General features: G+C 42.3%; 1 protein-coding gene across 1 annotated transcript; it reads right to left on the reverse strand.

Annotated features, from left to right (window-relative positions):
* Positions 1-6,149: 6,149 nt before the first annotated feature.
* On the reverse strand, positions 6,150-25,796 carry LOC130606634 (myosin-1B). Its single transcript, XM_057423152.1, has 40 exons — positions 25,689-25,796; positions 25,464-25,506; positions 24,203-24,440; positions 23,971-24,114; positions 23,721-23,877; positions 21,400-21,427; positions 21,184-21,301; positions 21,012-21,104; positions 20,836-20,899; positions 20,655-20,753; positions 20,447-20,550; positions 20,229-20,367; positions 19,295-19,413; positions 19,048-19,197; positions 18,257-18,427; positions 17,692-17,998; positions 17,291-17,367; positions 15,327-15,414; positions 15,113-15,230; positions 14,249-14,372; positions 14,027-14,163; positions 13,670-13,925; positions 12,476-12,718; positions 12,194-12,370; positions 11,963-12,108; positions 11,783-11,873; positions 11,305-11,694; positions 11,061-11,187; positions 10,842-10,960; positions 10,422-10,618; positions 9,951-10,134; positions 9,699-9,864; positions 9,402-9,526; positions 8,848-9,156; positions 8,509-8,712; positions 7,706-7,831; positions 7,447-7,617; positions 7,256-7,360; positions 6,921-7,016; positions 6,150-6,433 (listed from the first exon to the last, which is right to left on the reverse strand). The coding sequence occupies exons 3-40, from the start codon at positions 24,404-24,406 to the stop codon at positions 6,278-6,280; spliced, it is 5,829 nt and encodes a 1,942-aa protein (XP_057279135.1). The 5' UTR covers positions 24,407-24,440; positions 25,464-25,506; positions 25,689-25,796; the 3' UTR covers positions 6,150-6,277.
* Positions 25,797-26,016: the final 220 nt, after the last annotated feature.

Genomic DNA, 26,016 nt, shown 5'->3' on the forward strand with positions numbered 1-26,016 from the left:
AATCTTGTATTCCTTCACTACTTCAAAAGAAACCTCCAAACAAAATGATAACCCAGTTTATTATTGCCAAATAATTGTCTTGACTGAAAAGTTTAATGCAAATCTTTCATGAAAAGCCGGACTTCATATTGTTCCAAAATTAATACTGCTACAAATTTATATGTATATATTTTTCTAGATTGGTTTATCTAGTTCATCACCTAGAATCTGGATTTTGAGGAGCTTTTCTGAATTAAGAAGCTAATTTCTGTATTAATACCTTCAGCTATGGCAGACCTCTAGGTGAAAATCAAAAAATTGGTTAACTTTTCCTTTCAAACCAGTTTCACTTTGATTGCAAGAAAGAAATTCTGAACTTAGAATATTTTTAAACTAGTTTCTGAACTCCTTACCATCTAGCAAACTCCTCATTACAGTATGTCCAGCCTAACAGAAATAATAAGTTATTAATAATCACAGTTTCTTTGCACTTTATAAACCTTGTTCCACTCAGCATTCCACTGCTTGCACATGAACAGAACTGCTTTGCCTACTTAGCTAGCAAAGACAGAGTTTGTGAAACAGCTTGTTGTCATAAATTCAAATGCATGGGTACAATCTCCTGACTGATGGTTTTGTTTCTAACTACATGATTTTTCACTTCATCAAAATGTTATTAACCAAAAGAGACTATTTCACAAAATAATTAGGTAAGGTTATAAAATGGACCCAGTCTTTCACCAGCATTTTTATCATTGCCTGTAATATCTCACATTTTCTTACAAGATTCTTAGCAGGAATAGCAGTAGCATATTATATATATTAGGAGATACTATAGTAATGTGTATTAATTATGTAAATTGCATGTATATTGTATTTATTTTATTTAGATATTGTATGCTATTATTACATTTTATCATTATGGTATTATTGCAATTTATAGTATATATAGTAGGTTAGTATACATTATCTTAGTATGTAATACATGTCAGTAGGCTGCCTTTTAAAAGTATTTTTTTACTATTTTATATGTTTTCTTTTTTCCCTGAAGTCAGTGATTTGCTAACTTTCCTCCACTTACTGAAGGCATGCTAGTTATATTCTTTACACATCACAGCTTGTTTGTATTTTATTATTTTGAGAGATATAATTCAGTGACAATATTTGTTAAAATTTATATAAATTAATGTCAAAAGTAAACTTGACCAGTTAATTTTCCTGGGTGCAAATATTTAAAACTTTGAATGTAGTCGCTGTTCCATCTCTTTCTTTAGTTATCCAAGAAGGTGTCATCCTGTCTTCATTTCCCCGTGACTATGAATATTTGCCTATATACTTATATCATAATTGTGCAATATTTTCATAGGTATAAGCAAACCTATAAGGAAGCTCAGACCGAAATGTTTTCTTTTAGCACTTTGATGTTTTGATACACAACATTCTAACCCCACTCCCCAAGCTTCCCTGTGGAAAAAAAGAGAAAACATTAAGATAAATATGCAAAATATGGCACTCAACAGCTACTGCTAGTGACCCTTGATGTTTGAGATAAAGAATATATTTCATTTATGGACAAGTAAGTGAAAGCTATTTCCTGATGGGGCTTTTCTTCTCAGGACAGTTTCTCCTAAGCTGAGGACTTAATGTCTGTTAATATAGGAATTTGCTGTCTATGGGAGAATCCTAGGGAGAATGTCGACAATGCAGCAGTGATTAGTACTAAGACCTGTCTTTGAGAATCTTGTGGCAAAGATATCAGCAATCCAGCCCAATTATTACACTACATTTATACAATGGACGTAAATATAAGGATCCAGGGATTGCCAGCACACCTCTCAGAAATCCTACCAACTCTGTCCCTGAAGAGTGAATAAGTCAGTATCTTACCTTTTGTGGTACAAGATGAATGGCTTACAGTCTGGAAGCTGTTCAGTATAGTAAAATAGAATTAGCGACTTCCTTCTTACTGCTGCACAGAGAAAATTTAGACAGAAAACATATGGATGCCTTCAAAGCTGACTGAAAATCACAACTGACATTGGCAGACCCCATTGAATGAAGGTGAGCATCTGTAGGAATGCCCTGGTGCTTGTGAAATGCAGGGCCAGTTTCCCTTCATCCCCCACCTCCCCAATCTAAAGCCTTTGAGACTCTTACCTTAGAGATTTCTGAGGAAGGACAAGACACACTGATCCCAGGGTACTTTTATATGGTCTGATCTGCATACGTAGCCACCACCTCCTCTTTCTTAGGTCAAAACATTTTTGGCAATCTTAACTGCTAGCAGAATTGCCATTCATATTAGAAGTAAATGGATATAATTAGACATAACAGATCTGTGAATCAATCTCCTATAAATAATTTGACAAGAGAGTCTGAGAAGGGGGTGGGGGGAGGCAGAATGCTGTGCTAAAGGAGATGAAAAGGGCTACATTGATACTGTAATCCATCAGATGCTGACTCGAGCAGACAAAGTGAAGAGTAAGAGGCAGTGTATTGTAGTAGCAAACATAGGGATGGAGAGGTGAAGGCACAGGCTCTGCATGCTGCAGATGCTCTGAGTCTGCAATGTGAAAGAGCATGAGGGGTCCTGCTGAGGTGCAGGATCACTGTTAGAGGAAGGAAATCCATATGTAAGAAGAAGCATCTGAATAGGAACAAAAGTCTCAGGAGTGAGAATCAAGGGATGATACGAATGACCAAGTAGTAAAATGGACCTTAGCCAAAACAAGAGAAGCAGGGGGAAGGATGAGTCTGAAGGTAATGATAAAGAAGGTGTGATGATTTAGGGTGGGATAGAATTAATTTTATTCACAGTGTCTAGTATGAGGCTGTTATTTTGGGTCTGTGCTGGAAAGGGTGTTAGTAATAGAAGAATGTTTTCCTTATTGCTGAGCAGTGTTTACACAGGGTCAAGGGCTTTTCTGCTTCCTACCGCACCCCACCAGCAAGCAGGCTGATTGAGTTGGGAGGGAACACAGGATGGACAGTTGACCCCAGTTGACCAAAGGGATATTTCATACCTTAATAACAACATGCTCATCATATGGGGGGGAGGGGGTAAGGGGGGAGTGGGGGGAGAAAGAAAAGGGGAACGTTCATTGTTAGCAATGTTCATCTTCCCGAGTAACCACTATGCTTGATGGAGCCCAGCTTCCCTAGAGATGGCTGAACACCTGCCTGACCATGGGAAGTGGTGAAGGAATTGCATGCTTTGCTTTGTGTGTGTGTGCAGCGTTTGCTTTTCTTGCTAAAGTGCCTTTATCTCAACCCATGAGTTTTCTCATTTTTACTCTTCTTATTCTCTTCCCCATCCCACTGGGGAGGGGGTGAGTGGCTGTGTGGGGCTTAGCTGCCAGGTGGGGGTAAACAACAACAGAAGGTTATTGATTAAGGAATAGGAAGTAAATAGGGGTGTGATTCCAAGGGGATAACACTGGGGCCAAGGGGATAAGACAGAGGGGCCAATAAAAGGGTGAAACAAGTTAAGTCTAGAGTTGAAGATAGAAGTCTCTAAGTGTGAAGTCACCAAGTTTAAATCCCAGAGGAAAGGCACAGAAATCCAACGCTTGTTTCTGGGACTGGAGGGTTTCAAAAGTCATATGAACAGAACTATGGAACCACTGTACTGAACTGAAGGCAGGTATCCTGTATGAAGCAGCAGAAATAGGTGCTGTCTCGACATAGGGGAGTCATTCAGTACTGTTTTGCTGGGTGAGAGTGCTAGACAGAAGGAAAGGATTAATAAATCTGCATTATCTAGAAGAGAATCAATCGCGCCCCATGCTAGTCTGGAGGACAGACAGTTATAGTCAGAAGGAACACCATGCGAAAAATGCAATCTACTTTGCTGATCCCTGGGGTGTTCTCCACCTACATTAAGGAGGGGGATACATATATTCTGCAACAGCAGCAGCACAAGTAGGGGAGTGATGAAGAGGTCAGTGGGACCTTTTTCTTTATTGATAAACGATTTCATCCCCATGCAACAGTGTTCTTTCACAGCACTTAGAGGCTGGCTGGAGGACTCGAAAAGATATCCAAAAAGCACACATGAAGGTCAGCTAGGGATTGGCAATTCTGACAGGATGACCAAAGATGCTTAGCACTTGCTTTAAATAAACAGCAAGTTTGAAGGTAGCTGCTGAAGCTTGTCACATATGCCAAAAATACCAACCAAGTCAATCTCATACGTTTTCTCCGTGGATTCCCAAAAGAAAATTTATTTAACAGTAATAGGAGTCCCTATACAGTTTCACTTCTAATTTATCAGAGTCCTTAGTCATACTGAATGTAGTCCCAAACCACCTAATTTGCTTACGCATCTGTAAAAGGTGATAGTAATTGGATACAATCAATGCTGTACTTGATCTTACATTACATTTGTGATCAACATGTAAATGTTGAATGTCTGGTTCAGCTTAACTCAAAATACTATGTTTGGGCTAATAATCTAGTTTTAGGCTAATTAACAGGCCCGGTATGCTCTGTTAACCTGACCTGCCTCACAACAGGCAGCAGCGGGAGTGGTGACCACCAGGCAGGACCCAGAAGTCCAGCAAGCTTAAGAGTTAAGCTCAGCCAGTGGTCACCGAGAAGGTGCTCAAGGATAGTATTCTCTCGGTGGGAGGCAAAGAAAACAAAGTCATTTCTGCTGGCCAGAAAGGACGCGGTGACCCAACAGAGATCCCTCAGAAACACGTAGGCATCCAAGCTCTGGTGAGTGCTGGAGCCTGTCAGGGTTGTTGGGTGGTAGCTGTGCAAGATGTGATCATGTTGATGATTTGCTCTGCATGGTGGTAGAAATACAGGAATTCTGTGAGGAAGCAGCTATGCCTTTGCTATGGATCTGGAGACTGGAATAAACACTGTTTCCAAGGCCTATTCTTGGATGACTCTGCATTAGACTTTCCCTGGACAGAGTGAAGACTCCTAGAAAGGCAAGGGAGAACTTGACTCAAATTATAAATAGATTAAATATACTATGATGGTCAAATCAAATGCCCACCAACTCTAGGGTGCCCTTCAGCTTCTTTAAGGGTCTTGTGAAATAAATAGCAATGGAGTGTGAAAAACAAAGGGGCCTGAGGAAAATCACCATGTGTTTTTTGCTGTCTTCCCTTTGGTGAAAGGGGTCTGAACCCAGAAGCTGTGGCAATTATCACTCCTTTATCCAGCCTGTTTCTGCTGTGTTCCCACACAGTGCCTGTTAGAAAGAGCCTCCAGCCATGGTTACAATGTCCCTTATATTCCCCTTCAGGGAATCCAATCTCTTCTGGTCCCCTACATTCTGGACAACACAGGATATTTCATAGCAAAGATGTTGGTCTGTGAGAGCAGGAGACCTTTAGGAGACTAGCCTGAGCAGGTATCAGCTTAAAGTGACTATTCTGCATGTACAGACAATTAAGAGAACAGATGTGCATTCAGGAATCCCCTTTGGTACTTTCCTACTCTGAGACATTCTTCTAAGGCAACATTGCTGGCTGCCAAAGCATATCAATATGATGATTATATCTGATTTATTTTATGATTTTTGGGATATGAATCATGGTGATTGCCTCTTACAACTGAAACGCACAGGACAGTTCTCCACTGATCTTTCCCGTTTTGATGGTACAGGTACACACCGCTCATTTGAGGTATGTACTGTGTGTGATTAACAGTCTTCACGCAGTTGTCCCACTAAGCTGACCACCCTGCTGTGCTTCTGTGCAGCTTTACTGTCCAATATTACGCAAACTGTGGTGTAATAGCTTGGAGAAAGGAATGTTTTTCTTAGGCCTTTTCATGAGATTCCTTGCACTTTGGCTTAAATATCTTAGAAGTATATGTGAGGCTGGCCTGTGTAAGACTGGTTGTGGAGCAGAAGGGCATGAACACAGGGAAGAGGGGTAAGGATGAGTTCTTAACCAGGAGGAGAGAGATTTTTTTGCAAGCTGATCTCTGTTCTTTGCAAAAATCCCTACTGTCTTTATTACTTAGACATAAATGATAGTTACAGAAACAGCAACACTGAGATTCACATTTTATGCATGCCTCAGGTCACTTTTTAGCCTTGGGACCCTCATTCTTGCTCTTCTATTTTCTTATGAACCTCTTGGCTCTTTGCGTGGAGCTTTTTGGCAGAATTGAATTGAAACAGGCAAAAGCACTGCTTCTGCTGTATATGCAGAAGAATCTATGGTCTTTATTCACTAGACATTGACATTGCTACAAAGACTAATTACAGGAGAAAGCGACCGAGAGGTTCACATTTTGTGCAGCCTCCAGGTCACTTTGCTGCCTCATGACAGCCTCACTCTTCCTCTTCTATCTTCTTGCCATGAAACTCCCGGCTCTTGGCTCGGAGCTTGTTGACCTGGGACTCTGCAATGTCAGCCCGCTCCTCGGCTTCCTCCAGCTCGTGCTGGATCTTGCGGAACTTGGAGAGGTTGACATTGGACAGCTCCTCCTGTGCGGGGAGAGGGAGTTATGAAAAAAAATGCAGCGAGATTGAATATCTGAAAATTGGGCAAACAAACATTCAAATGCCACAGCTGGGAGAGCAGGACAGGCTCAAAAACAAGGTAAGAAGCTGCTCAGAATGTTAAGTTTGCCAGAAGACAAAGAACAAGGGAAGGTCAAAAAGGCCACATAACACACAACATTGTCTAGGCAGCGTCAATGACAGAGTTTCCAACAGTCAGACTAGAAGCTGCCTCTGACACCCAGAGTAGCATAGGGAGGAAGAAACAGAGCTGAAAAGTGAGGCTTGGAGGAAAACAAGTAGAGATGGGGAAGTATAGTTCCTTACAAAGTCAGAAATTCTTACATTCCCCACTCTCTTGTAGCAGCAAATGCATTAAAACAGTCAAGGTTTTAAAAAGTTGGACATAAGAAAACACTAAAATTCCACTTCTACCAGAAGGAATTCTGAATTTAGCCAGGGTGGTACTTACAGCCTCCTCTGCTTGTCTCTTGTAGGACTTCACTTTCATTTGCAGCTTGTCCACTAGATCTTGGAGCCTGAGAACATTCTTCCGGTCTTCCTCAGACTAAAGAGAATGGCAAGTAATAGAAAGCCTCATTTGCCTCTTTCTACAGATTTCATAAATGTGAAATGGAGGGAGTAACATTCCTTATGGAGCACTGCTGTCCACAAAGACAGAGGCCAAAATCTTGTAAAGTGTGTCACTGACAGAGGTATAGAAAGAAATCCCTCTGGAAGACAATGTGCCAAAATTTTGACTTCCTGGAAAAGAGTATGCCCACACAAAGAAGCTTCCTGCCTTACCTGGTAGGTCAGCTCCTTAACCCTCCTCTCATACTTGCGCACACCCTTCACGGCTTCAGCGCTGCGCTTCTGCTCAGCATCAACCTCCCCTTCCAGCTCCCGCACCTGCAATCACAAGCCCATCTTTGGAGCTTCCCTGCTATCTCTCCAAGGCACATGCTCACTCTTGCACAAACACCAGCCCTACGCACTCTGGCCTCCAGCTTCTGGATTTGCTTCTTGCCTCCCTTCAGTGCCAACTGCTCAGCCTCATCCAGACGGTGCTGCAGGTCTTTCACCGTCTGGTCCAGGTTCTTCTTCATCCTCTCCAGGTGGGCACTGGTGTCCTGCTCCTTCTTCAGCTCTTCTGCCATCATGGCCGCCTGAGGAGTGCAAAGGGTCAAAGCCATTTTGGGGCTGGAGACATTCTGGGGGAGAATACATCCAGAATCACCAATGAAAGGATCTCACATCTGTGATGGCCTTCTTGGCCTTCTCTTCAGCATTGCGGGCTTCCTGGATGGTATCTTCCATCTCACCCTGAATTTGGGCAATGTCTGTTTCCAGCTTCTTCTTGGTGTTGATCAAGCTGGTGTTCTGTTGAAGAGCATCAACATGACCATTTTCTTTTTGTTACCTTGTGATATTATATCAAGAATATTGCATAAATATTTTTTTTTAATGTAAATTGCCCCATCAGGTCACATGTTATTCTGTTCTAAAGGATCTGCTGTGGCAGCTGTTTGTTTCTCAGCCATGATATGCTTCAGTATTTCAAGAACATCCTCCATAAATCTTTCCTCAAAATTTTTCAGTCAATAGAGAAGGAAATTAGACTTATAAAGATAAAAGATGTAATATTTCTTTACAGTTTTCAATCTTGTGGCAGTAAAAGTTTTAAATGGTGATACACAATGCTTATAATGACATTGTTAAATTATGTCACTAATTGTATTTGTGTATTCCTGTTTTGTTAAAGATCAACCTAACTTTGACGTTACAGTCTCAAATGTAGACCTGAAACCTGTTAAACTCAACTGAGTTGTAGGGTAAGAACCTCACATATCTCTCTAAAATTTATTACTTTTAAGGTATCTGCACTGTAGTCTAGTGAAATTCGTATCTGCACCTGAAAAATCACACTTAATATTTGTTATCCACAAAATAGTGTGAAAATTGCAGTGTATTTTACTAGTGTTATATTTCAGTCAGTCTTCAGTTATTTTATCTGTATGGAGAAAAGCTATAGATACCAAATATATTTCTACACTGACCTGGGTATGGAGGAGCTGAACTCTCTCACTTGCATCCATCAGTTCCTGCTCAGCCAATTTCCTTGACCGCTCCGTCTGCTCCAGGGCTGCCCGTAGTTCCTCAATTTCAGATTGCAACAGGTTTGCTCTGCGTTCCACCATGGCCACCTGCTCCTTCAGGTCCTCCTGTGCCCTGAGAGCATCATCCAAGTGTATCTGGGTATCCTGGAAAGGAAGACAAGAAGGACTGTGAAGTATATTTTCCTATTTTCACATAGTTATAGATCTGATAGAATTGTACAACAGTGAAATATTTATCTGATTCATTAACCAGTGAGCACCAGTTCTGTTGTGCCATACCTTGAGGACTCCCTGTGTGTTTCTCAGGTTCTTTTGTGCCTCAGCAGCCAAGCGATTGGCATGGCTGAGCTGGATCTCCATTTCATTCAGATCTCCCTCCATCTTCTTCTTGAGACGCAGAGCTTCATTCCTGCTCCTGATCTCAGCATCCAGGGTGCTCTGCATGGACTCCACAATTCTGAGGTGGTTTCTCTTCAGCTGGTCGATTTCCTCATCTTTCTCTGCTATTTTCCTGTCAATCTCAGACTTGACCTGGTTGAGCTCAAGTTGGAGGCGCAGGATCTTTCCCTCTTCATGTTCTAGGGAGGCCTGAAAGAAAAGATTAATATTTTTTAATTATATAAATAACAATGGCAGTCACTTTATTCTTGAAGAATAATACATAGTATGCGGTTTGACAGTGCAGGAGAAATTTCTGTACATCTAAAGACTTTAATTATGTCCTAAGTTCCCTACCTGCTGTGCCTGGAGGTCCTCTGTGTATAATTTCATAATTTGTATCTGAGGTTGCTAAACTGTGTTATAAGGGGACAATTAAGAACAGAAGGCTGTACCTCAGCTTCCTCCAGTGAGGCTTGGAGCTCAGATTTCTCCTGCTCAATCTGCTTCTTGACTTTCTCCAGCTCATGAATCGCTTTCCCTCCCTCAGCAATCTGCTCCGTGAGGTCAGAGATCTCCTCTGTGGGAACAAGGACCAATGGCATGGTCAGGCACAGAGCAGAATGGGAAGGGCCCTCACACACCAACGTGACAGGCACCTTTGCCCACGTGCAGGCACAGACCCATGTGAAGCGGTGGGTACTGGTGGGTGCTGAGAAAGCCCTGCCAGGAGCAGAGGGCCACGCACTTACGCTGCAAGTTCTTGTTCTCACGCTTCAGCGTTTCCAGGTGGTCCAAGGACTCCTCATAGGCATTCTTCATCTTAAACAGCTCCGTGCTGAGAGAGCGGGCCTCCTTCTGGGAGGCTTCCAGCTCAGCCTGTGTTTCCTCATACTTCTGCTTCCATTCTGCCAGGATCTGAAGAGAAAGGGGGTGTCAGTGTGGATGTGACAATGAGGACAGGATGCTCCGTCCATGATTCCCCAGTCTGGAGCCTGTAAGACCTTGTCGAAGTTCTTCTGCTTCTTATCCAGAGCTGCACAGGCAGCATTTGATCTCTCCACGTCAATCATCAGGTCCTCCACTTCATTCTGCAGCCTCTGCTTTGTCTTTTCCAGGGAGGCACATTTGGCATTGACAGCTTCAACATGTTCTTCTGCATCCTGCAGGCGCTGTGCCAGCTTCTTCCTGCAATGTGGTAAGTACAGCTGCAGGTTAGAGGTAAAGGGTTTGACACAGCTGTGTCCCAGCACCTACTGATTATTAGGCCTGTCTTTACCATTCTAGCCATAAAGGTTTTTGTGTTTCCAGACCATTTTTCCACAGGACACTTTTTCTCTCTCCCTCTCTGCCTTCTACTGCAAGTACACTACATCCCAGCCTTCATTCCCCCCTGTCATAACCCAGTCTCAGAGACTCCCATTTCCCTGCAGATAGGTCTTCTCCAGCCATTCTATATCCCACTTGCCACATACTTGGCCTCCTCCAGCTCCTCTGTGCGCTGAATAGCGTCCGTCTCATATTTGGTTCTCCACTGGGCCACTTCAGTGTTGGCCTTGGACAGGGCGCGCTGCAGCTCCGCCTTGGCTTCCTGCTCCTCCTCATACTGTTCCCGGAGCAAGTCACAGTCGTGGCGAGCAGACTGCAAACCGTGGGCCAGTGCGTTCTTGGCCTACAGCAAAAAGAGTGGGGAAAAATTTTATTGTGACAGTGAATAGAAACATCCTGAAAAATCTTCAATATTGATCGAGACTGTAAAGAGAATTAACGGCTAGGCTGTAGGGCTGGAAGACTCTTTCCAGGCTGGAAAGCACAGCACTACTGAAGTAGTTATTATTTTCCTTCTCATCTTGTAAATTCTGTGATTTCATATGTTTCTGATAGTATCTTTTCACCTTGATCTCTTCCTCTAAGTGCCTCTTGAGCTCCTCAATCTGTTGGGTGAAAGCCTGCTTGCCTCTTGACAGCTGAGAAATCAGCGATTCTTTCTCCTCCACTTGTCGTGAATATTCACCTAGGAAAGCACAAAGAAAATATATACAGTGTCATTTGTGAGCCAAAATAAGTCTTTTGGGATGCTCTCCCATTCAAGGACATAGAGGAGGTTCTCTCACCTGACTCTGTCTGCAGACGAGCTCTTTGAGCACTGAGGTCATTGATCATGCGCTGGTGCTCTTCTTCCTTTGTCTTAATCTCACTCAGCTGGTCTTCCAGGGTGCGACACATCTTCTCCAAATTTGCCTGTGTGGTAATACATGGAAGTAGTTAATGATGCTAATTCTCAATAATAGCAGCTGCAAAACCTTAAATTTAATAGAAGTCTGTTGGGGCAGAAATATCTAGAAGGTATTTGTGTACCTTGGCTTTGGAGACGGACTCCATGTTACTGGCCAGGTCGTCGATCTCCATCTTCAGCTCGCTCTTCTCCTTCTCCAGCTTCTGCTTCACTCGCTGCAGGTTGTCGATCTGCTCCCCAAGCTCAGCGGTGCTGTCCGCGTGCTTCTTGCGCAGGGCAGCAGCCGTGGCTTCGTGCTGCAGCGTGGCCTCTTCGAGGTCACGACGCATCTTCTGGAACTCGGCCTCACGCTTCTTGTTCATCTCGACCTGAGCTGCTGTAGCCCCTCCTGCTTCTTCCAGGCGCTCGCTGATCTCCTCCAGCTCCCTCGAGAGGTCAGACCGATGCTTCTCTGCTTTTGCCCGAGAGGTTCGCTCTGCCTCAATTTCCTCCTCCAGTTCCTCAATACGAGCCTGGGGAACATCAGGGACCATTCACACCCGTGCCCTCCTCTTACCTGACCCGAGGATGGATGAGAGAGCAGAAGGAACAGAAACTTGCCTGCAATTCTTTAATCTTCTTCTGTAATTGCATGCCCAGGGTTTGCTCATCCTCAATTTTGCTCTGGATCTGGCTGATTTCAAAGTCTTTCCTTTGGGCAAAGAAAACCATGTTAGAGCTGAAAGAAAAAAAAGACAAGTGCAACAGGCCAGTGCTCAGGTGCCCCACAGCCACACTTACTTCTTGAGTTTCTCATCCAGTTGTTGCTTATCATTTTCCAAATCCATGATATTGTCCTGGGCCAGCTTCAGGTCCCCTTCGAGTTTCCTCTTGGCTCTCTCAAGGTCCATGCGCAGTTTCTTCTCTTGCTCCAGGGACCCTTCAAGCTGAAATGAGAAAGACCATGAATACTCTGCCCGCCAGATCTAACCCCATACCTGCCTTGTTCTTGCTGTATGCCTATGCACTTACATCGTCCACTTGCTGCTCCAGCTTGGTCTTAGCTTTGGTCAATGTATTGACTTTGTCCTCTTCTACCTGCAGGTCATCCAGTGTCTGCTGATGGGCCTCTTGGAGGGCTTTCTTCTCTTTTGTCAGCTTGGCGATTGTCTCATCCAAGGTTGCCATCTCCTCTGTGAGGTTTTTCACCTTTGAGAAGAAAGGAGGAAGTGAACACAAAGGAAATAGGTACAGAAGTCCTGTAACAGCACAGATCTCTTTTCTAGAGCATGACTGACAGGTTCTGCCTCATACCTTGTTTTCAGTGGCATGTTTTTCCTTCTCAACCTTGGCCAGTGTTAACTCAAGGTCATCAATATCTTTCTTCAACTCTGAGCATTCATCCTCCAGTTTCCGCTTCTTGGCTGTCAGCTCAGCATTTATTTCCTCCTCATCCTCAGCTCTTTCAGTCACCTCTTTAACTTTTGCTTCCAACTGGATTTTGGTTTTGATTAGCTGGTCGCACCTTTCTTCAGCATCAGCTAAAGCATCAGCTTCCTGTTAGAGAAACATTGTATTGTTTGCTAAGTGCAAGTTTTAGCAAAAGCTGAGTAGAAAAAATGGTATTTCCTATTGAAAAATCCCCATGTAATTCCCATTTTTTATTATCTCGTGGGAAATGATTTTTGCACAACCTCTTTTAAATTAATTAGAGTAGGATCTTATTCTAATGTTTTACTCTCACTAATTATTCTCTCTTGCTTATTTGGAGATGTGTAAGTATCTAAATACACTTATTTTCTTAAGGATTTTGATTGCTTTCCCTGAAAGTCAATAACTGAATATAATTGTGCACAGATCTTTTTGTTTTATCTCTGTAAAATCTTCCCTTGGCAAGACTGACTTAGTATTGTTCTTGTTCCAGATAAAGTGGTACATAATTTATTTGTAATTGGTGGGTTTTGTTTGAAACTGAGTTTGTCTTGAAGCTGTGAAGCAGATACTTAAAGACAGAAGAGTATTGTGTAAATGTTGCCAAATCTTTTGATCTTCTAAGGAACATTTGAAACACACATTGGGTTCACAGTTAGGATGTAGTAGGTTTGTGAGTCTTTCTGGAATAGCAGCTGAGTAGGACAGGTGAAATATTATGCACATAAGAAAAAACATAAGGCTCTTTTATTTAAGGTAACTGATAAAAACCAGAGTCGACTAAACTGCTTTCCAGGCTCTGGTAATATGTACTATATCTCTAGTGACTGCAGCTGAACCTTACATTGTAAGCTTGCATTCAGAAACATTCCTGTAAACGCAGAGTCTTGAAAAGTCATTCTCAAGTTCATTCTCAAGTTAGAATCTGATGTTGAGTGATCTGTATTTTACCTTTAGTGATTCAGATCAAAATACTTGCTAAGGAAATTTAGTATGCAGTGTGAAGGTTCCAAACTATGAGAGAGGACTTAGACCTTATTCATTTTCCCCTGCAAGAAATGTGCTAGTAATACTCACAGCCTGCACTTGGAGCTGCAGGTCATTTTTCTCCTGCACCAGTTTCACCATTTTCTCCTCCAGCTCCTTCCTCTTTGCCTCAGACTTTGCAAGCTCTTCCTTGGTTTTCTCAAACTCTTCCTTCATGTTGGCCATCTCTTTCTCAGATTCTGCACTCTTCAGCAAGGGCTTGATCTTAAAGAACAGCTTCATCCAGGGCCAGTGCTTCACATTCATGAAGGACCTAACATTGTACTGAATGCAGAAGATGGACTCCCTGAAGCACAATTAAAAAGGAAATTAAATATTTTCAGTAGGATGAGCGTCAACACTTTCCTCCAAGTACAATGACCTTAACTGAAGATGAGAAATGTCTACCTTCTCTCCACCATTCTCTGGTACTCCACTCTCATCAGGTAGCCCCTACATCTGGCCTGTGTGCGGGTGATGAGCTGTGCCAGCTTCTCATCCCTCATCTCCTCCAGGAGTCCCAGCAGCCCAGCTTTGAAGAAGACCTTGAGAAAAGGAATGTTGCTCCACATCACTGGCAGGTAGAGCAGAGCACAGAGATGCAGTGAATGACTCAAGAAAGATTTGTACCTTGGTGTGACCAAATTTGTACTGGGTATGGTCCACATCAATTGACCCAAGAAGCTTCTCAGAAGCCTTCTTGCTGTCAATGAACTGTCCCTCTGGGATTGCACTGGCATTAAGCACCTTGTACCTGTGGAATGAGGAGGAAATATGAATGAAAGCAATCTCAGACATAAAGGTGTAATGTTTATTGAAATTACTATTAGTCTGTGAAGCAGAATTGGGGTGAGGAATTTTGAATTTCATCTCTTGTTCAGAGATACAGTTGCACTGAAGTTCTAATCTGATAACAAAGTTAGGGAAACTTTTACAATCGTTAGGTGATATGTCACAGATGAGAAGAGGACACTGATCTCCAGCCATTTCATTCCAAAATCTTTTTCACTGAACCTATGCTCTAGAAAACATCTAGAGAGGAACATCGCCACTCTGTATAGGAAGAATGCATCTTCCCCTGAAACTTGCAGCTGATACAATGGCCAAAGCACTCTACTGAGTCTGGAAATTTTATTTGAGAACTTGTTATAGCCACATCTCAAGCTGCATTTTTAGATCTTGTGATTGCTGGTTTGCATAGCTTTATTGTGCTTTCATATTCAGAGACACCAGCAAAGTTCAGTTGTGCGATGACCAGCAAATAGTGAGGACACCTGACATCTCTTCATTTATCAACAATTTCTCTTTTTCTAGCCTTACATGTTACACTTTGTTTATACATTTCATTATTTTCCTCTTTCAGTTTTTTGATATTTATGTTGCAATACTTATCTTTCAGATATTTGGCATTAAAAAGTAATCACAAATGTTAAAATTGTTAGGAATTACAACTTATGCAGTAAAGACAGAAGGGAGAGCAGAAAAGAGACTGACCTCTGCTTGAAGTCAGCATAGAGGATTCTGCTGGGAAATCCTTTCCTGCAAATCCTGATGCCTTCCAGCACGCCGTTACAGCGCAGCTGGTGAAGCACCAGTTCGTGCTCCATTGCACCTTAAGGAAATAAGACAATTATTTGATACTTCATGTTAAAGCATAGAGAATAATGGCTGCATTGCAATATTGTTTGTCTTTACTTGAGGTTCTTACCAGGTGTTTTTGTTTCATTGGGGATGATACAGCGCACAAAATGGGGGTGAGTGCTCCGTAGATTGGTCATCAGCTTGTTTAGGTTCTCCTGTGGGTCATAGAATCATAGAATAATTAGGCTTGGAAAGGATCTTAAGATCATCTAGTTACAATCCCCCTGCCATGGGCAGGGACACCTCACACTAAACCATGTCACCCAAGGCTCTGTCCAACCTGGCCTTGAACACCAGCAGGAATGGAGCATTCACAACTTCCCTGGGCAACCCATTCCAGTGCCTCACCACCCTCACAGTAAAGAATTTCTTCCTTATATCCAATCTAAACTTCCCCTCTTTAAGTTTTAACCCATTACCCCTTGTCCTGTCACTACAGTCCCTAATGAATAGTCCATCCCCAGCATCCCTATAGCCCCCCTTCAGATACTGGAAGGCTGCTCTGAGGTCTCCCCGCAGCTTCTCTTCTCCAGGCTGAACAGCCCCAACTTTCGCAGTCTGTCTTCATACAGGAGGTGCTCCAGCCCCTGATCATCCTCGTGGCCTCCTCTGGACTTGTTCCAACCGTTCCGTGTCCTTTTTATGTTGAGGACACCGGAACTGCACACAATACTCCAAGTGAGGTCTCACGAAAGCAGAGTAGAGAGGCAGGATCACCTCCTTCAACCTGCTGGTTAGGCTCCTTTTGATGCAGCCCAGGATACGGTTGCTTTCTGGGCTGCGAGCTCACACTGCTGGCTCATGTTCATTTTCCCATCAACCAATACCCCCAAGTCCTTCTCTGCAGGGTTGCTCTGAATCTATTCTCTGCCCAACCTGTAGCTGTGCCTGGGATTGCTCCAATAGATTTTTCGTAAGTAAATTTTTCATTATTGCTTTATCATGAGTAAAGCTTTTTCATTAACAAATGATACCTCTGCAGTTACACTCTCAAATGTGAGAAAAGTGTTAGAAAGCTACAATTAATTTAATTTTCCCACATATAGCTGTATGTTTTTTTCTGCCTTTCAGTCTTAAGCATGAGAGAAAGTCACAAAACTGTGTAATGTGTTCTCACGAGACTGAGGGATACACATAGATAGGACACCTATTGAGAACAGTGATGAGAGGTTCGTGGCAAAAATCATAGTTTTGAGTGAAAGATGATTCTCACTGAACAGAAAATGCTGACTACTGATGGGCATGGAAACAAAACCAAAAATAGGACAAAATTTAAGAGGGGCAAGGACTAGTTTTGCAGAAAGGGATGGGAAGGGGAAGGTTAATGGCATTAGGTGCTACTTGTGAAGTTATATTTGGTTGATCTGGGAAGACAAGAAAGACTCCCTGTTCAGTTAGAATGGGGCCACAAGTCATAGAGAAAAGGCATAAGTGACAGGTCCCAGAGCACCACTTTCTAGAAGTGCTTCTAAAAGCAAACCCATGATCTCTCTCTGATTTCAGTAATTCCTTTTATTAGCTAGATCCTAACAGTTCTCAGTTTAGCCCTGTTTTGGTTCAGGAGCAAAGCTGCTCAAGTACTTTTTTTATAGTGTGAAAAACTGTTCAGGATGCCAGACAGTATATAGATGCATGCAGGTGCTGAAACAAATGTGTTTTCATCTGCCTTAAGCTCTGTCCATTGGTGGCATTTCCCTATTGCCTTGTCTTCATACATATAATCATGCTCAAATCCAGATCCAGACTTGAGATTCTGTGTAAATGAAACTGTAGCCTGAGCTAGAGTACTTTTTCTAATGCTGGAAGAAAAGCTAGATCAAGATGTATCTTCCTGAGCTGACCTCAGCTGACTTGCCGTCAGTTTTTTTATAAGGAAATGAAGAAATGTTCTTGGTGTCTTGGTGCAGAAAAATGTTCATAGGTGCAGTAAAACAGCCTTGTGGAGTTAGTGTGAGGTTTCACAGTTTTTAACCAAAATTAAAATTAAAATAGAGAGAGAGATGGAGAAAATAGAATGACTTTTGTACTTACCCTGAAAAGAGCTGATACAGTCTGGAAAGAAGAACCCTTCTTCTTGCCTCCCTTCTTGCCACCGCCACCACCAGCCTCTGAAGAGCAGCAAAAAAAAAGATGGTTTTAAAACTTTGTTTTGTAAAATTTTTCTCTATGAGACTCCAAGAAGGTTCCTTATATGTATCAGTCATGCTAAGAAAGGAACCTAGGAAGCAGTAAGGAACAGAGTCAACATTCTATCTAAAGGAACACAGGACCAAAGGAGTGTGATAATCCAAGAGATTATGCCTGAGTGGAAGGCCTGAAATAGATTTAATCTTTTCATTTACTGAAAAATTGAAGACATGGGAGACTCTGCACAACATACAGTTCCTTTAAAACACTCTAGTTGATAAAAGTATGTATTTCACAGAACTGACCTGCCTCTCCTCCAGCAGATGCAAAAAGTAAGGCCAGTGTCTTCATGGATGATTTCTGATACAGCCCCACAACAGTTTCATTCAGGGGGTCCTTGTTCTTGTCAAGCCAGCCACTGATGTTGTAGTCCACTGTGCCAGCATAGTGCACCAGCGAGAAGTGAGCCTCAGCCTTGCCTTTGCCAGGCTTGGGCTTCTGGAAGTTGTTGGACTTGCCCAGATGTTGGTCATAGAGCTTGTTCTTGAAAGAGGTGTCAGTTGCCTTGGGGAACATGCACTCCTCTTCCAGGATGGAGAAGATGCCCATGGGCTGGAAGAAGCAGAAGGAAGAGGTGAAAAGGCAGAAAGAATCACAGATAAAGTTTCCTGAGAGGGACGACATCAAATCCCTGCTCCCAAGGATTTTTCTTCTCAGCAGAGCAAATTGTAAAATAATCTAAGCTTACAATGTATTTGTAATGTATTTGTAATGTATTTACAACATCATACTTACCCTTTCAAGCCACATTTATAAAGATACAAAAGATTAATGCATTTCTGAAATATTAGGCTTGAATTGCACAAATACCTTCTCAATGAGCTCAATGCAGGCAGCCAGGTCCATCCCAAAGTCAATGAATTCCCATTCAATTCCTTCTTTCTTGTACTCTTCCTGCTCCAGCACAAACATGTGGTGGTTGAAGAACTGTTGCAGTTTCTCATTGGTGAAGTTGATGCACAGCTGCTCCAGGCTGTTGAACTGCACAATTGCAAATAAAGATTACTATTATTGTAAATTTAAAAAGTTAGGGATAAAGAACAGTACTGGCTTTTTGTACCAAATCACAGCAGGATCTGCAATTGTTTCTTCTTTGCTCAACCAGGAGTTTGGAACTGCTGTCAGTGTCTCTTTTGTCAATCTAAACTCTATCTGAATGTTTACGACCCCTTGAAGTTTGGGCCACTTGTCAGACTTGTCAGTTTTGATAGCTACTCGACTGGGCTAATTCAGGTGTTGGAGACCCCAAAACACAACATTTTATCCAGCATTTCCAAATGCTGATTTCAAAGCATGTCCCAGTAATTCTAATCACAAGTTTTGACTAAGGAACTGATGTCTCTGCACATAGGTATGAAATGCTGTGTTAGTCTACTGTTTGTAAATGGTAAAAAAACCTGCATTTGTAGATTTCTGCTAGTATATGTGCAACACCAAATCTTATTCTAATTAAAAATCTGTGGGAATCAGGATACTTTACGTGCAATCCCACAGGATCAAACCATTTCTGAGAAAAAAAAAAGGCACGTAATTCCTTCTAAAGTACTTTGTCATATAACAGAGTTACTTCTAAAGGCATGCTAATAAAACACTGTTCTTACATCAAAGATCTCAAAGCCAGCAATGTCCAGGACACCAATGAAGTACTGTCTGGGTTGTTTGGTGTCCAGCTGTTGGTTGATACGAACAACCATCCACAAGAACATCTTCTCAAAGACAGCTTTTGCCAGGGCACCAACTGAATTGTAGACCTAAAATAAAAAAAAAAAAACAGAAGGCTCATAGTTATTTTGTAAATCAAAAGAGGAAGGCGAGAGGATTAGTCAACAAAATGGGGAGTTTTGTTACCTGCTGCACGGTTTGACCCTTGGTCACATATTCATTCCCAACTTTGACTCGGGGGTAGCAGAGGGCCTTCAGCAGGTCAGCTGAGTTCAGACCCATCAAATAGGCAGCCTTGTCAGCAACTAAAGACCAAAATAAGGTATCAGCAGACTTTAGTGTTTCTTTAAAACAAGTATTAAAACTCAATTCTGGTAAAGATAAAAAGGTAAAAAGTGCAAATTACACCTTTACGAATAAAGATAGATATGAGCCTGAAATAAGGTTTGGAATTTAACTTTCTGCTATTGCTTTTAATGGTGCCAGCAGGCACAGTATGTAATCATCATACAAAAGTATAGCAGATTCATGCATGAATGTTGGACATGATCTAACAGTCTGAAATTGTGTCAAGGAACATTTAGGCTAGAAACTGGGGAAAAGTTTTCAATGAGTTAGGATAGTGAAGTACTAGAATAGGTTGCATGTTTTCCTCAAGGTTTTCAAAAGCAGATAGAAAGATGGCACAGTAAGCAGGGTCCACAGGAGGTGGAGAATATGCACTGCCACACTTCACTCTCAGCTTCCTGAGCAACTAAACCAAGCAAAATAAAAGATGACTTTGTCACACTGAGAAATCTGTTTGTAGGTTCTGAGTAATCCTCAGAAGAGCATTCCAGTATCTCTGCAACAGAACTGATTTCAATGGAATCAGTACACACTACTCCAAATATTTCCACTGGAAAATGCCATCACCTAAGTAAAGTTACAGCTATTATTTGTAGCCTATTCTACTATTACTGTTCATTATTATGAGATTCCTTTCAATTTTACTCCTTCTAATCATTTTACAATACAATACTAGCATGTGCGGAATCAATGATTCTGACCATGAATTTTACTGCCTGTGTTAGTGAGTGCTCTGGTGTATACTGTGCTCCAGTATAGGTTTTGCTGGTACCTTCTGTGCCGTCCGGCTCTGCCTGCTCCTCACGTTGCTTCTGCTTAAACTTCAGGTTGCCATAATGCATGACAGCCCCTGTCAACTTATAGATGGCTGTCTTCTCATCAGGAGTGAAGCCCAGGATGTCAATGGCACTCTAACAAAAGAATCATGAGAGTAAGTAACGTGGCTGATAGAGGTCACAATCTGCCTGATAGTTTCAGTGCATTACTTACATCTGTGGCCATCAGCTCTTCCTGGTCATTAATGCTGGGAACCGTGATCTCACCTTGACTCACATACAGATAGTCATATGGGTTGGTGGTGATCAGTAACATCTCTGGAAAGAAGGGCAAACCGCATACAGATCAATGGTAGTTAGCACATACAGAGTTAAATGTTGTTCCATGAGCTTTGTCTGTAGCAGTTAGTGATCTTGCCTACCAATGAGCTCTGGCTTCTTGTTGGACATGATCTGATAGAATATGTGGTAGCTTCTTTCTGCCTTGAGCTGGAAAGTGACTCTGGACTTCTCCAGCAGATCTGGCAAGGATGGTAGGACAGAGTTAGAGCAAGAACCGAGGAAGGCTGGAAGGCAAAGGATGAAGCCAGGAGGGCCACTTACATGTTTCAATGTCTGCAGAAGCCAGTTTCCCTGTGGCACCAAAATGGATTCTGATGAACTTACCCTGAAAGAAGCAGAAAAGCCAATGGAGATCTATTTGACCAATCCTGGTAGCAAGAACATTTGAGTCAGCTTGCTGACAGCTACAAGTAATTTAGTGCCAGGCGACAACTTACAAAGCGCGAGGAATTGTCATTCCTCACGGTCTTGGCATTACCAAAAGCCTCCAGCAGTGGGTTGGCACTGATGATTTGATCCTCAAGTGTCCCCTAAAATAGAAATCTTGTTGTCATGATATAGCTCATCAATGAATTTGATAGTTGCGGGTTCCTACCCCTAGGATCTCACCTGCATTTTGCCTTGTGCCTGTGGCTCTTCCTTCTTCTTGTCCCCACTCGCTGCAATTGTTGCAAAGTACTGGATGACACGCTTTGTGTTCACAGTCTTCCCTGCTCCGGATTCTCCGCTGTGCAACCAACAAGAGAAGCAGAGAGTGTGTGGTTAGGAAGGAGGTCCCCTGGCACCGTGCAGCCCCTCAGGGACCAGAGCAGGGAGTGTACGTACGTGATCAGGATCGACTGGTTCTCGCGATCTGTGAAGGAGACAGAAAGAAATAGATTTTGTAAAGGAAGAACAAAAAAAGACTGAAAATTAATGTAGTAAGTGCAAGTTATGACAAGAAAAGAATTCTGCATGGTTTTCTTCCCTTTTTGTTATTTTTTTTTTCCTATTTCAATTCCTTGCAAAGCAATATGTACTATGTTCTTACCTCTAACCATACTCACAACACTTTTGTCTCTAAGCTAGAGAGTTATGGTTTGATGGGTGGACTATCAGATGGTTAAGTAATTGGCTTGATCCAGAGTGTTGCAGTCAAAGGCTCAATGCCCAAATGGTTAATGAGTTGTGTCATACAAGGTTTTGTACTGGACCAGTACTGTTTAATAACTCCATCAACAACATACATAGTGGGATTGAGTGCAGACCTAGCAAGTTTGCAGATGAGCACCTCCTGTATGAAGATAGGCTGAGAAAGCTGGGGCTGTTCAGCCTGAAGAAGAGAAGGCTGTGTGGAGATCAGGTTGGACAGAGCCTTGGGTGGCATGGTTTAGTGTGAGGTGTCCCTGCCCATGGCAGGGAGGTTGGAACTTGATGATCTTAAGGTCCTTTCCAACCGCAATTATTCTATGATTCTATGACACCAAGCTGAGTGGTGCAATTAATGCACTGGTGGGAAAGTTTTCCATCCAGAATTACCTTTACAAGCTTCAGGAGTGGGCTCATGTGTACATCATGAAGTTCAGCAAGGTGAAGTGCAATGTCCTGCTCTCAATTGTGGGAATCTCCAATATCAGTCTAGACTGTGGGATGGCTGCCATGTGAGCAGCCCTGTAGAGAAGGATTTGGGGGTACTGGTGGATGAGCTGGCAATATGCACTTACAGCCCAGGAAGCCAACCAGATCCTGGGCTGCATTAAAAGGAGTGTGGCCAGCAGGGCAAGGCACATGATTGTGTCCCTCTGCTTTGCTCTTGTGACACCCCACGTGAAAAATTCCCTTGGGTCTACAATACAAGAAAGACATGGACCTAGTAGTGTTGGTTCAGATGAGGGCCATGAAAATGAATCGAGGTCTGGAGCACCTTTCCTATGAAAAAAGGCTGAAAGAGTTGGAGGTGTTTAGACTGGAGAAGAGAAGGCTCCAGGGAGACCTTATTGTGGCCTTTCAATACTTAAAGCGAGCTTATAAGAATGACAGAGAGAAACTTTTTATCATGATCTATAGTGACAGGATGATGGCCTGTAGTGACAGAACAAGAGGAAACAGTTTTAAACTGAAAGAGGGTAGATTTCATTTGGATATAAAGAAGAAATATTTTATGATGAGCATTATGAGACAGTGGAACAGGTTGCTTAGAGAAACTGTGGATGCCCCATCATTATAAGTGCTTCAGGTCAGGCTGGAGAGAACTTTCAGCAACCTAATCTAGTGGGAGATGCCCCTTCCAATCCCAGAGGGAAGGACTACATGATTTTAAATACTCTTTCCAGCCCAAAGAGTTCTATGATTCTACAACTCTATAGTAGTTTTCTATGGACATCAAAAAACCTTGAAAAGTCATACGGTTCTTCCCTACTCCACTCTACGGTCTTTTTTTTTCTTCTGCATTAATTTTCTGTGACACAGACTGTATTTAGAGAGGGATAGTCAGAGCACATGACGAAAGAATCCTGAGACTGGTTAATAGTTCTGAACTCAACAGCACAGGGAAAGAAAGGAATGAAATGGTGGACCAAAACTAGCAGCAATATATAATTCTATTTAAATTTTCATGTCATGGTTTTATCAAGACAAATCTGAATTTGTGATATAGATGTTTTCTGTGCTCAGGTGAAATAATTTGACATCACTAGACAGTAATTTCACATCATCTGTTCAGTTTCAATATTTCATTACAAGCGTAATTATATTCCCTGCTCCACCCAGTCCATTTGGCTTATTGGTCTTCCTGACAACTCTCTGTGGAAATATACTTCCTTTTTGGAAATATTAGGATGAAAAATTCCTGTTTAAATTATCAGTGATTAATGCTATGCTGAAATAAAACTCTAATGACGCCTTAAGAAAAGGAAATTCTGTAATTACTGTTAAAATATCTTTTTGATAGAATCCCTCTGACAGCCACTCACCTGTTAGAATGAACTTAAACAAGCAAATGACAGAGCACCTCACTGAATGCAGGGATGTCTTTCACTTAGAACAGTAGAAAAAATGGTGTGAAGATAGTAAAGCACACAGTGTAGTATGCATCAGTACCATGAAAGCTTTCAAGAAGTCTCATATTGCTGAGACAGAGTATTACTGAGACAGAGAGAACCACTCACCAGTCAGCATGAACTGATAGGCGTTGTCAGAGATGGAGAAGATGTGTGGAGGGGCCTCCTGGCGCTTCTTGCCTCGGTAGGCCAACACCACCTCCGGGTTGTACACCGGCAGCCACTTGTAGGGGTTGACGGTGACACAGAAGAGACCCGAGTAGGTCTGTGGGGAAGCGAGACAGCACGTTGGCTTCCACTTAGGCTGGCAGAGCAGTTCCTCCCAGCTACCCAGAGGAAGACTGCTGCTGGTACTTACGTAGATCATCCAGGCTGCGTAACGCTCTTTGAGGTTGTACAGCACAGCGGGTTCATGGAGGTGGGTCATCATGGCCATGTCCTCGATTTTATCATACTTGGGAGGGTTCATGGGAAAGATTTGGTCTTCCTTCACAGTCAAGGTCTGACAGAGGAAAGAAAGGTACATGCGTGTCATCTAGGAGCTCAAAATGGGAATTTCATGTTGTTTATAAATCTTGCATTTTACCCACCTCTCCACCTTCAGTCTTGACAGTGACCTTCCCTGATTCTTTGCTCTGGACTGTGCTTTTCACATAGGATTCCTTAGAATGCACCACAAAGACCGATGTCTTAGCATCAAAAGGCTTGTTCTGGGCAGCAATTCTCTCCTTTTCTGACTTCCGGAGGTAAGGAGCTGCCTCCCCAAAGATGGCCATGTCAGCGTCTGTTGACATGGCTGCAGTTTATTGAGTGCAGCACAGCACGGGGCTGAAGTGGAGAGACATGGTACAGCATTGAGTGAAAGAAGCAATGCCTTAGCACCACACACCTGACTCTCTGTAGTGTTCTCTGCCTGTTCTTACAACTTCGTTCTTTGTCTTATCTGTTTTCACTCTAAATATCTTTTTATTTAAGTCCAAAATAAAATATGTGTCTTTGATTTGTATTAACTTTCTTTCCCTTAGTCCTGTTTATGTGTTCAATTCTATAGATGTTATAGTGTGTTAGCATGCTCTGCAGAAAAATTAGACTGACTGGCATAATAGAAACATTTTTTATACAAAGCAGCAAATATCAAGGGAAATAATCTTATTGAAATCTTGAAAACCCACTTATAACCTTTCTTTCTTGCACATTGTATACCATGTAATTTGCATCAAATATAGAAGATGAGCAACATTAAGAAAAAATGTGTGAAATAAGCAGAGACACAGGTGTGAATTGTCTATGCAAAGGTTTTTCTCAGTTAGAAATCAGACAGCTAGCTTCTCTGGTTTTTCTCTTTCCCATTTCAAGCTGATCCTTTAAGATCAACTTGTATCAAAAGAGGAAAACTTTTCAATAAAAAATACTTAGAGACATTTAGCAAAATCTCTCTGTGAGCACTGTTCATTCATCTTCTTTTTCCTGGATTCCTGTTTACACTCAATCTCCTTTAAGTAGTTCTGTGCGTGGTAAAAGGTCATCTATTTTCCATCAGGTACGAAACAAACGTGTCCAACGCAGTTATGCTATTTTAGGCAGCACACCTCAGATAGAATTGCACTGCATTAGCATGCACAGATGTAAAGGGGTATGGGAAGTGCCCTTACTGCTGCATAAAAAATATAAAAATAATAGAATCATAGAATCACAGAATTATTTGGTTTGTAAGGAACCTTAAAGCTCATCTAGTTTCAACACCCTGCCATGGGCAGAGACAGCTTCCGCTAGAACAGCTTGCTCAGATCCCCATCCAATCTGGCACTGACGGGGATATCTATTCCAATAGAGTAGGTAAATCAGTCTTACCTCTTGTGATACCAGCTGCCTCTCAGGCCGGAGCTGGTCAATACTGAAAAACAGAAATGACAACTTCCTTCTTATTTTGCATGGAATTCCAAGGGCAAAAATATGCTGGTGACTTGAGAGTGGAAAGAAAATCTATTGATACAGACAGTCCTTTGATGAAAGCAGTCCCACAAGCAACAGGATTGCAGTGGCATTCTGCTAGCACCCAGCCTTCCATACTCTTACCTTGAAGCTTTCCGTGGAGACAGAACACACTTGGTCATACCAGCACTTTTATAGATTCTGGTCTGCATATACAACTCCCTCCTCCTCTTTCTTAGGTCAAAACATTTTTGGCAAAGCATTGTTTGGCAAACTTGACCGAGTGCATGATTCCCATTCGTGCTAATGGATATATTTAGAAATATATGAAGTCTTACTAGCTATGTGAATAAATCTCCTATAAATATTTTGACTAGGAATCTGAAAGGAGGAAGTGCTGTCCAGCAAATAGAGCAGGACACTGGGACTTGAAACAGTTGGCTTCTCTTCTCCTGACTCTGAATTGCTGTTT

The sequence above is a fragment of the Pezoporus wallicus genome, unplaced genomic scaffold (assembly GCF_028554395.1).
Source record: "Pezoporus wallicus isolate ANWC-B61680 ecotype Strahan unplaced genomic scaffold, APGP_CSIRO_Pwel_v1 contig_8723, whole genome shotgun sequence".
NCBI classification, from domain to species: domain Eukaryota; kingdom Metazoa; phylum Chordata; class Aves; order Psittaciformes; family Psittacidae; genus Pezoporus; species Pezoporus wallicus.